Source organism: Pleuronectes platessa, chromosome 10 (assembly GCF_947347685.1).
Source record: "Pleuronectes platessa chromosome 10, fPlePla1.1, whole genome shotgun sequence".
In the NCBI taxonomy this organism is placed as follows: Eukaryota; Metazoa; Chordata; class Actinopteri; order Pleuronectiformes; family Pleuronectidae; genus Pleuronectes; species Pleuronectes platessa.
In genome coordinates this window covers 2,682,223-2,694,539 of record NC_070635.1, presented here as the reverse complement: position 1 = coordinate 2,694,539, position 12,317 = coordinate 2,682,223, and the positions used below count along the sequence as shown (strand labels likewise).

The 12,317-nt window shown below is 45.0% G+C and overlaps 2 protein-coding genes across 2 annotated transcripts in view; both read right to left on the bottom strand.

The window, feature by feature from the left end:
* Nucleotides 1-574, bottom strand: part of LOC128449160 (neurexophilin-1-like) — a 5,684-nt gene extending 5,110 nt beyond the window's left edge. The window contains exon 1 of the mRNA XM_053432209.1: nt 431-574. Coding sequence (XP_053288184.1) covers nt 431-574 — 144 coding nt within the window. The remainder of the gene's footprint in view (nt 1-430) is intronic.
* Nucleotides 575-2,884: 2,310 nt separating this feature from the next.
* LOC128449159 (thrombospondin type-1 domain-containing protein 7A) overlaps nt 2,885-12,317 on the bottom strand; it is a 124,842-nt gene continuing 115,409 nt past the window's right edge. The window contains exons 23-25 of the mRNA XM_053432208.1: nt 10,606-10,751; nt 9,823-10,009; nt 2,885-3,123 (exon numbers count right to left, since the gene is read on the bottom strand). Coding sequence (XP_053288183.1) covers nt 2,885-3,123; nt 9,823-10,009; nt 10,606-10,751 — 572 coding nt within the window. The remainder of the gene's footprint in view (nt 3,124-9,822; nt 10,010-10,605; nt 10,752-12,317) is intronic.

The following is a 12,317-nucleotide window of genomic DNA, read 5'->3' as shown; positions in this document are numbered from 1 at the left end:
AAAAACGATAAGACACTCATCACCTATCGAGACGGCACGGTGGGTATCTGCAGCAATGACCATTAATCAAACCAGCGGCAGATTAATAAAGCAGCTGCTAAGTTATGGTTTTCTAATAGGCCGCTGTCATCCAGCATCACTATCAGTGAGTCTCCACACGGGTCCACTGTGATGTTTTAATCTTCCGTAAGAGCTTTTGCTCAATGACTTTCTATCAGTGCTATTATGACTTTATCAATATTTCCATCAGGGCAGTAAATGAGCATATTTCCCCCGTGGGGTCTCGTGTAACCAATCATCCGTCCAGCTCGTTCTCTCAGCGCAAATTAACAGTTTAACCTTGAACAAAGGACGGCTCTCTCTCCTCCACAGACCCCAGGTCTGTATCGCGGCTCCACTCGATGCCACGGCTCAATCTGCAGCTTTCCACCGGACGATTCGTCTGCGGCTGAGACAACTTCTCCCTTTGTGTTCTCATCCCTGAGCCGTCGCTCCCTGAGATACGGCTGAGGTCGTTCTTCAGACGTGTTATCGGTGAATCACTCTCTCTCTTCGGGCCTGGACTTCCCACCATCTCTGAGCAGCAGATTGGAGTTTTACTGCTGTAGATACACTCCTCAGAGGGAAAGGAGAAGTAATGTAAAAGAAGAATCCCAGGTTTGTATCCCCTGGCGTCCATCCATCCTCCCGTCTGTGATCATTTCATCTCCAGAGCACCACCCATAAAAAACATTTAGATTCTTTTGGGGGAGGGGGGGGGGGGGTTTATTGAAGCGGTGCCTTCTTGATATTTTGGGTGTTTGCCGGGGGACACGTGTCTCCTGATGACTCATGTTAAAATATAACAGACGCTCTCTGTAAAAGCCTAAAAGAGGAAAAAGCTGATTTTTTTCCTGCCTGTTAACTGAGGAAATGTCATTATTGAGCACTTTTACAACAAAGTGGTTCACAGTGTGTCTGTCACACACAGTAACACAGTGGAAGTGAGGCCTGGACATCATCAGTGTCTCAACCAGACCTGGAGAAGCCAGGGATCAAATCACCTCTTCTCTCACGTGCTGGTTAGCAGAGCTTCAAACAACAAGAGTCCAAGGTCACGAGTGATTCACAAAGTTTTCTCCATGAACACATTTTGAGCTTCTCATCATTGAAGCTCAGAGGATCATCAACATGTTAGTCTCTACGTTCACAAAGTGGAATCTCAACTATTATGTGATGGGTTGCTTTAAACCAGTCATGTCCCTAAAGCATTAATGGAAAAATAAATAATCCTCCTCCCCATCTAGCGCCACCATCAGGCGAAATTGTTAATTTGTCAAAGTCTTTAATTTATGACAAAACACCTAATGATATAAGGTAGAACTGAAGATTTTCATTTAATTATAACAACCAGTCTGACAGAGGTAGAACATGATGGTTTCACAACTGCTCCTTGTCTCTCGCTTCCTTCTCCTCCTCTCTCTCTCTCTCTCTCTCTCTCTCCTCTCTTCCCCTCTTTCCTCCTCTCATCCCAGCCAGTCGAGGCAGAAGTCTTCTTCCAATAATGAGGTTGTTTTTCTCTCCAGTTGCAAAAGTGCAGCTCATTGTTGGAACTGTTGAGTTTCTCTCTAACTTTCAAAGTCTCGACCTTTACATGTTTTTGATTTCCCTTGTGTTTGGAGGAAACCTGCTAAATGAAAGTTTCTCCTCCTCTTTGAACTCAGCTTTGGTCTCATCATGTTCAGCCTCAAACCACGGTCACTTTCCCACATCCACAGTTTCTATATCTCTTCCCTGAACTCAGTGCTGGTGCAGAACTAAACCAGTGATACCAGTCTGCGTGCTGCTGTTTTTAATTGTCAGTCTACTGTAGATTCAGAGCATGGTAATAATTCTTATACAGTAAAGTGTGCAGCTGGGACCAGATTTGGTTTTGTTTTTCTCACATCAAACCGTTCCCTCCCTCTCTCCATCCCCCATCTCTCTTTCTCCGTCACCGCCCTCCCTCCTCCCCCCTTCCCCTGCCTCCTCTCTCTCTTCTTCCTCCGCCTTCGCTGGTCTTGGCTGGGCCGCTCCTCCCCCCCCCCCCCCCCCCCGGTGCCTTGAGTGATGCTGTGAAACCAGGTCAGGCTGAGGAAGACGGCTCTGAGGCTGTGTACAGTGGAGCCAGGGAGGGAGGGAGGAGAGGAGGAGTGGGAGGCGAGGAGAGGGAGAGAGGAGGGGATGGGAGGGGGGTTGGCTGTTCTACAGACTCTGCCTATGGCTCTGATGTGTGTTGAGCTTTGGTGGTGGTGGTGGTGGTGGTGGTGATTCACAACCCACACTGCACCTAATGGCTGATTAGCTCGCCCGGGGAGCTGCAGAGATCACAACAGTAAATGAGCGCGTGGGATTTCCTCTGTTTGGAGACTTCACTGGAGAAATCCCATCCGGGAGAAGCACAGATTCACCCAGAGAGGAACGTGGAGGGATCGTGGCAGCCCTCACTTCCTCTCAGTCATGTTTTGGTCTGGGCACCAGGGCGGCTCAGTTGTTTGTGCTGTCACCTCCAAGAGAGTAAAATCCTTATCGGGCTCCTGTCGCAGATCCCTCTCCCTCTACAACCTCAGCACGTCTCTCTCCTCTGTGGGTTTCCAGTCTGCTCCGACAGGCCTAATGTGCAAGCTCCGATGGATAGGAGGCTAAACAGCCTGCAGGTACAGCCCTGAATGTAAGTGTCCGTCTGAGTTAGGACTCTGATGCACTGACAAGCAGTCCATCGTGCTTCCCTGCCCGGAAACAAACCCGCACTGACCTCACTTCTCCATCATCGAGCTGATTAGGAATTCTTAGCGGGCAGAAAATTCTAATCAATCAAAGTTTGGAGCTGTCATCTCATTTGCATGTAATAAAAAGTTTTTCAACCTCAGGGAGTTTTCATTCCGTTCAACTTGTCAAACTGTCCGACAGTGAGTCGACGCTGCCACTCACCGCTGCAGGGCTGCGACTCCCACGCCTGGTCCGGGCACAGCTGCAGGTTCTCGGGCTCCTGGGCCAGAACGGCTCGCGAGCGGACCTGCACCGAGCCGAAGTCCACGGCCGCATCTTTGACGCAGATGCTCACACACGAGCTCCAGTCCGACCACTCCATCAGGTAACACTCACCTGCGGCAGAGAGCAGACACACATAGGTCATCGGGACTGGGAATGTGGGGAGTTTCACAGAAGACGTCAAGAAAGACATTACATTCATTATACATGTCCCAGAACAGTAATGAGGATTTTCTATTGGAAAGTGTCGAAGGTTGAAGCGTAGGAGCTGAAACGATTCGTCAAGCCACCGATGATCATCAGAAGGAAAACACACGCTCGAAAATTAATTTCATAATTGATGAATTGTTTCCATTACTGTTTCAACCAGTTAATTAAAAATATGTAATTGAAAGACTAATGAATAATTAAATAACTGTTAGTTGCAGCTCTAGTGAAAAGAAATCCCATTATGGAGAATACAAATCTTGATTTCAAATTAATATTTTATATAAATAATATGCAATAAAAACAATGTTTTCTCTGTGAAAATCAATTTCAAAACGATAATTCCATGAATGAAAAGGTTACAAAAGAAGAAGCAGTTTCCTAAAAAATGGAAAAAAGCCTTTTAGTAAGGTCCAAATAAAGAAGGTAGAAATTACACAGTGAACTTCACTCTGTCATCTTTTCAGTTTTTAGTGTGGAATATTTTTAAAAACTGGTCAATGACCTATAAAAACCCACAACGACATCTGTCCCTGAGTCATTTCTCGAATCTTTTATTTCCTGTAAGTGGATGTGCAGCTCAGAGCCTCAGAGCCTCGGGCAGCACTTCTGTCTCTGGAGTCTAGAGACCAGCAGGTTCCTTTCCTCTGTGCAAAGACCTGAGACACTCGGGCTGATGGGAAGGATTTTATCTCTGATTCCACATCTTGAAATACGAGCCTGGATGAATTTGATTTCATCCTCCATCTCTTGCACTTCCTGCTTGTTTGAAGAGGCTGAGCCGGACGACAAAGATTTCCACTTTATATTTGTACTTGTTTTCAATTGGGTTTGTTTTATGTTTGATTTACCAGTCGATCTACGTTCTGACCCTCGTGTTCAATCATGGGTTCGCTGTCCTGACCTAAAGAATGAGATCCCAGATACAAGCAGCTGAAATGAGTTTCCTCCTTCGGGTGTCAGGGCTCATTCGTGGTAAGGACTCGAATAGCCGGAGAGAGTTTGGACTGAAGCGCTTCATTTGGAGGTTTCCTGGTTTTCCTTTCTAAACCAGAGTTATAACCCAGAACTCCCTGGATGCATTAGACCTATATCTGGCCTGCAGGGACATCTGCAATATCATGCAACTGCAACCCAGAGCTCAAGTACATGGAAGAAAAGGGTTGCATGGATGGGTAGAAGCTAAACAAGCGTATATGTGCTATGTAAAGAAATATCTGTAGTGCGGCTGCAGTAGGGAGGGGGAGGGGGCCCTGGTGGAAATCAGATCTTTTAACTCTGGCAGTTTAATCTGGGGGGGGGGGGGGGAGGTAGGAAACAGAGATGCATACTGAATATGCGTTTACAGAAGGCATCATGTGACGTCGGGGGTGCTCTGTGGAGCTGCAGGAGGAGGAAGGTGTCGCAGGGTGTGTTGGTTTTGATCACAGCTGACAACTGCAGCTCATCAAGCAGCGGGGGAAATAGAACACAGGTCAAGGGTGGCAGTGCATGAAAGTGTGTGTGTGTGTGTGTGTGTGTGTGTCAGTGTCAGTGTGTGTGTGGGTGTGTGGATGCAACCTGCCAAAACTCCCAAGCTGTCCCCTCCCTGCACAAACAGCCCTTGAATTTCCTCCCAAATCACGCTGCGCCACCTCCGAGCAGAGAAACCAGTCTGTGCTTCTGATTGCTGTTTGATACTTCAGTGCTCCTGCAGTTTGGTGAAAGGGGGCCGGTCCCACTTGTTATCTAGGGCAACGTTTCTCAGTGTTTTCCATCTCAGGGACCAGCAGACTTCTGATGAGATTTTTTCTTTTTTTTCCCTCTCCCTCTCCAAAATGAGAAATCTGCCAGTGGAGAGACGGGCCACACACTCCTAAAATATCAAATGACTTCAAACTGTGTAACTTTGGAATAAACGAGTCGTGGGTTGAAGAATGAACAACACTCGTCCTCTTCTATATTTCAGTGAGACTGAACGATGAACCAAAAATAGCTACAAGGGGATTTTAGAAATGAACTCCACATTTGTGTTTTGTCTTTTGGCAGAAGTGAGGAATAATAATCCCCCCCTTCAGGGACAGCTCACACCGAAAATCACAGATTTAAATTTAAGTGGCACCGTGTGAAAACACACTCTCTCTATCAGGATTAATCACAGAGCAAAGTGGAGCCTGAACCTCTCATCAACATGTTGTAGATATTTAACCTTATTTAGTCCAACAGCTGTTGACCCGAGCTCTGCACGGACATCTGCTTAAAAACCAGCAGCTGACGAGCCACAAACCTGACAACTGATCTGAGATCTGAATGTGAAGGACTCATCTGGGAGTCAAACCCAGGACCTCACACACCTTGAGCAGGAATCACACCTGTAGACCAACAAGCCACACAAGTCAATCAAAGAGGGGTCCATGGGCAAACTTGGCTTATTGGGTCAAGATGGCAGGATTCATATTTGGGGCATTTTGGCTTCATTTCTGAGCAGAGGCAGGAAGTGCAGACATGTCGTCCATCTTTATTACTCGGCCTATGCTGTAAACGTGTTTCTTTTAAAGAAAGAAACTGTGGTGAGTGTGAAATTAATATATTGTTAAAGGGATTGTGATACTGCTGGTGATATGTGTGTCCACAATAAAATAAATAAGACATAAAGTCCTGGTTATCACTGCTGTTTGGATAAATAATGCATTTACATTGAGTTGAGCGACTGCTCTGTTCTAATAATCAATGATACTGAGCAGAACATAGTGAATTCATATGGAATTTGTGATGAATCGTGACTTTAAAGCCAGGACACTGTCCACGAAGCAGCAGAGAGCTCCCTGGTCTCCTGAGTCTGAGGAGGGGGTGTGTTTGAAGGTGGATGGAGATGGAGGAGATGACACCTGTCTGTCAACTGAGGGGAAAATCTGATGTGCTCCAGATTTTAAAATTCCTTTTGTTTTTACGTGGAGAAAGAAGAAGTAAGACTCAGACTTTTATTTTGTTAACAAGACTGCAGTAAACCTTAAAAAGTGATTTTCTAGTTTTCTTTTCATCGTCTTCAGTCCTCGAAGAATAGGCAGGATTTTTTCATTCAATTGTTCAGCATTAATTCTTGAATAAATATCACAAAATTTAGAAAACTAAACCTGCACACTCATAGATATCAGTCCTATAAATGTGCTGATCTTCTTTCATCCAGATCCATGAATTGTTTTCTGGAAATTCAGTTAAAAGCATCAAAAGACTGTGAAATAAAAGTTCGGGGATCCGACCACTTAATCAAATCTGCTGCGAAAGTTAACGAGTTCCTTCTTGGCCCCTCCCCTTCCTCAAAGTCGCAACAAAATTGGTTCTGGTACATTTTGGGTGATCCGTCTTACAGACAGCGTATAAATCATAACCCGCAGCTTTGAGAGTATTTATCATGAGAGCGTTTTTAAACCATTCGGTCTTCAGCACATTGAGACGTGTGGATTGATTTCACTTTATCGATCCAGAACTGGGAAAGTTAAAGACTCGTCCTGTCAATCAAAAAGAAGACGTCCACAGGCTTCATCTTCCCTTTGACAATAAAGACGGACGACGTGTCTCCACTTCCTCCCACGAGAAATGAAAACCAAACCAGCGACGTGAGCTGCATCATGTACATCCCAGCAGATGTCTGGCTCAGCATCGGTACCGAAGCTCTGGTCCTGAGCAGGTCAGCGGTGAACCGACGCTGCCAGGTCTCAGGGTTCGATTCCCACTGGGGTTACCCGTGCTGAAAACGTGTGCACACATGGCTCACTAACAAGCTGTGGGCGGCAGGGAAATCCACAACATGGCCCCACAGTATCAGGCTCAGTGCTTCTAATGATTATTTATGAAGATTTTTAGTGGCTCACATCACAGCACGGGTTAAAATAATGTGTAACAAAATAAACACACACCTAATTATGACCTGGAAGTCAATTAACTGTTTTCTGAAACCTTATCTCAAAGTGAGACATGTACTTTTCATGTTATGAGTTTGTAAAGTGGCTTTAAGATTAGAAAGAATGTGATTAACGCTCTGTTTATGCAGCTAAATGTTGCTAATTAAGTTAATTAGCTGATATTATATTTTCTGAGGTGACAGGTTCATGTTGGTGAAGGATCTGAAGGGAATTGATGAGTTGAGGGAAACTTCAGCAGCTTCCTCCCGCTCGCTAAGTTTACTTTTCCAACATTAAAGGTGAAAAGATCATGTTTGAAAATAGGAACAAGAAGCTAAACAGATTTATGTTAAATTAAATTACAGTCTGATCCTTTGTTAACGAACTCATCACTCAAATATAAGAAAAAAATGACATTTGAATTGATTTGCATCTACGCTTCACGAGTATATTTGCTGACACGCAGTTTGATTGGCTGACGTCTGCATGGCTGCCTGAATAGATAAGCTTCTCTCACCTCCTACCGCTAAGCGAAGCAAATGACCCACAATGCACCTTGGCAACACGTGACCACACTCAAAGGGAACAATCAGTGTGTCACAGATTCCACAGGATGCTGAGTCGGTTCCCAGGAGCCGTGCTGAGTATCAATAAGCGTGAAAATGTATTTTCCATTCGTACGAGTGGTGAACGGCTGTGTCACGTCTACACACTTTACTTTCAGTTACACACACAGGTTGTTCCTCAGTGAGGTTGTGTCTCAGTTTAGTGTCCTGTCGTCTTAAAGAGCCCGCAGGGGTTTTGTTATCGCACCAGAACATACTATTGATTGTGTCTCTTTTTCTCTGCTGTTTTATCTGTACGTGTGTGTGTGTGTGTGTGTGTGTGTGTGTGTGTTATCACCCAGCTCCTGTGCTTCTTCACTGTACAAGTGGAATAAATTGAATTGTAGGGGTCAGAGCTTTCATATGGTTTCCCCTCTCTCAGTCTATTTCACTGAGCGAGCATGTGGTCCAAACGGTTTGTGGGTTCGGTGTGAAACAGAAAATGGTTCCTGTTCAGTGGCTTCATCAAACTGAACCTCACAGTGCTCGCCGGTGGGAGCCCTGTGAGGGATCGTCTTGTGTTTTACTCTCTTAGTGAAAAGAAGCTGCAGACTCTTACAGGATCTCAGCTGCTGGGATGTGAGACGGACACGGAGGAGCACGTGAACTCAGAGGACGGATCCGTTTAACTCATTTAACTCAGATCAAACTCTCTCCAACACAAACACAGATCGATTGAATTCTCCTCCACTCAAAAATGTTATTTTTTTGCTCATATTTGTGTTTAGTTGAATGTTTTAGCTTCAATATTATCCGACCACGAGCAGTTCAACTTGTGAAATGAAATATTTACATATTTATGGATTCTAGAAGGATTTGAATAAAGGCGAAGGAGATATAATTCAAAGGATTATAACACAGCTGAAACATTTTTGTGAAAATCAAGAAATTTGAGTTAAATTATATTTCTCATCTCTTTAGCATTTTGCATATTTTCTTTTTCAGAAAGAAAAGTCTGCAGACGGAGGCTTGAGTCCAACAGCAGCTCCCAAAAGTGATTTAATTCAACTCCCTCTCTCTTTTCATTCTTGTGTCCTGGTGTGCGTGGACATTGTAGACTTGGAGTCTGTGGATTGGTCGAGTTCCTGCAGAGAGAGGATCAGTAGTAGAAGCTCAGAGCTCACACTCAATGAACCTCAAGCACGCTTTGCAGAGGGTAGGTGGCCTGGATCTGAGGAGGGAGGCAGCAGATTCGTTTTTTTTTACCTTCAGCAAGGAGGTTACCACTGTCTTTTGATGAATATGCCATTAGCTACTGGGCAGATTTGAATGAAACTGCAGTCAGAGAGGAATCCATTAAGATGTGGTGCATTGTGGTCCAAATCCCAAGCCACTATCAGGTAAACTGGAACTAAACTGACCAGAATATGAGACGACAATCTGCAGAAAGACGACAGCAGAACATCTGTTGTGATTTCAAACCACTTAAGAAGGTAGAGACGCTCTCTGTGTTTCTGGCAGGGGGGGGGGGGGGGGCTTCCAGTAAATGAGATTCACACACACAGCTATACAAAGCATCTGCCTTAATGCAGCCACTTTCTTCTGCCTTCAGGTTGAGCTCCTACATCTGATTGCAGAGGTCGTGAACAGATGGCGAGTGGGAACGCAGTCCAATCCTGTAAGAGCAGTGTTTCATGATATAAATCTAACTGACTGAAAGTGTCACGCTCTGCACACGGACTCCTCTGTTCCCCTGGATGAACCTGGAAGCTGCTCTGCAGAGAAACACAAACTTGTATTGGTTCTTTCTGCTCGAACCTTTGTTAGATTCAGGAGGAGCAAGCAGCCGAGGTAAACAACACCCAGGCAGCTTCGGTGCCTCAGTGAATTAGTCTCTGTCCTTGTGGACTAGTTGAGGAAATATTAGTATCGCTGCCTTTATTTACAACTTGTTTGTGCGGCAGAAGATTTGTTTGTCTGGGAATTTCTCATCGAGTGAAACCCAGAGAATAAATGTGAGTGATTCACAGACCGACACCTCTGACAGTGATGTACAGATCGTGAAAACTTCTTTACTGTCATGACGCTGCTGCTTCTCGGAGTTTCCACATCACTTTCCAAGGTCGCTGGAGCAGCACAAGAAGCTCCCAGTCTCCCCCAGTGTGGAGTGGTTTCATTACCTGGGCAGGGGAGGGTGCAGGCTTCCTTCAGTGTGATCTGCTTGTCTCCGTCCACGGCGAGCTCCAGGCTGCCGCACAGCTCCTCGTCCACCAGGCTGCCCTCGCCCTCGCCCTCACTGTCCATGGAGCCGTCCGACACGAAGCAGGACAGGTTCCTGTAGCGCGTGCCGTGTCCGCACACCACACTCTGACAGGAGGGGGACACCAGGGAGACAAGTTACATGAATCTACAGCCACACAGAGACACATATGTTCTGGAGTTACTAGAGATGTGGCTGTGAGTTTAGTCTTTAAGCCGTTTGAAAAAATGTTTCTCTATGTTTGTGTCTCTCGTTTCTTCGAGGACGGCTGAGATGAATGAACACCTGATAGAGTTCACTGATAGAAATAGAGGATATAGATTAGTTAACTCATAGAACTACAACCAAGCTCTCCCAGTTTCCTCTCATCCCATTTATCACAGAGTGCAGATCTTCTTCACTGATCAGGTATAAGAGCAGTGGAGAGACACCGGTGGAAAGTAAATGTATCAGCATTAAAGGTGCATTAGATTCATTTTTAATGTCCGTCTCTGATGTGCATGGATCCATAAGGTTGTTCATCAATACTTAAGACTTGCTCCATTACTTTTGTGCCAGATGCTTCGATTTCTGTCCCAAACTCTGGTGTACATTGATCTCAGAGCTGTCGAAGTTGCATTTCTCACGTCCAACGCAGGTCGATGCAGTTATTAATATTTAATCTCCCTGGACTTCAGGACGAGGCTGCGACTTATTGACCCACCTCCACCCGACACTCAGACCAGGGGCTGTACTGCCAGCGGTAGCAGGGCCGGACGGGACAGGGCTTCCACTGCTCCATCTGAGAAGGACACGGCCGGCCGTCCCCCTGAGACGCCTGGACCACCGAGCGCTGCCGCCACATCTTCCCTGGAGGAGACACACCAGAGGACACGTGTCAATCTGCAATATCATGATTATAATTATTAATTTTTTCCTTTGATATGTCAGAAATCAAGACGTTTATTGTCACGGTTGTTATACAAATGGTTCATGGATTGTTTTTCGTACTTTTCACACACACGTTCATTCAAACACTTCTGCACAAAGCTCGTTTTCTATCACACACCATCAGGGGCAATTTAGAGTTTAGTGTCTTGCCCAAGGACACTTCAGCATGTGGACTGGAGGAGCCGGGGATCGAACCACCGACCTTCTGTTCAGTGGACGACCAATCTCTGCATCACAGACGCCCATAAAATACAAGTACATCATGTGAAACCACCATTAAAAGAAAGTACATTGTATTACTAATATATAATAAAGTAGTTGATGAATAAAAGATCAATATGAGATAATAAACTTAAATTTCAAACATTCAATACAAAAACAAATAGATATGGAATAAGTGAATTATTGTTGAATATTGTCGTTGTGTTGCACTGATGTGTGTCTTTGTGTTTTGAATGTTTTGTGTACCTTTAACGAGAGAATTATGTTTTAATCTCTATATTCACACAATTTGTCAAGGATTTGTGTTACCTTGGTTGCACAGTATAATTGTTTGAATTAGCAATTGTCCTAGAAAACAATGATCATTACACTAAATAGATTTCAGTAACAATAACAACAACAACAACAACAGGGTGGTCTCTGGAGCCCTGGTCCTTTGCTGCAGCAGCATGATATTATATAAATAACACGATTACACTGAGAATAAAGTGGTTGTGTGTTTTCTCCACGATGAACTTAACACAAACACGTCTGACACACACGCGGCGCCCACTGTGGTTCACCACGCAGCAGTCATCCATTACCTCGACACACAACTCATTTTAAATGCACGTTTTTGTTTTGAATGCCTTTAAATTAATTTTACTGTGCACACAAAAGCACTCAGCTCCCCCGACCGGCTGGTTCTCTCCTCCATCTTGATTGGTTCTTGGTCTTCTCGACTAAAATGGCTTTTTCATCCACAATCAATCAGCGGCCCCTCTTTAAATATTGTGAATCCAATACATCAGAGCAGCAAACACCACGCAGAGGGTTTTTTTTTCGATTTGAATGCAGAAATTGCTGTGAATTAACCGGTAAAAAGACACAAACACAAAAGCCTTGCAAACAGAGACGCACATCTGAGAACACAACCTTCCTGCCAACCTGTTGTAAATCGCCCACTCGCAAAATCATCTGCAGCTTTCATCTCTCTGTCATTTCCACGCTGCCTTCGCCAGAACTCTGCTCACCTCAGAAAGCCCCTCTGCTCACCTCCGACATCCTTCAACACAAACCAGCCTTCCCACACACAGACTGCACAAAACCAATATCCAGTTCCAACGAGGGAACGCCCCCCCCACCACCACATACACACTGAACACATCAAATGAGATCCCCATTGCTCCTTCAACCATTTCTTTTGAAACGTTCATTTTATTCCTTGTGATTTAGCAGTGATCACTGTGGCGTCTCTTCTTCATATTGCACCCCCGCCGCCCC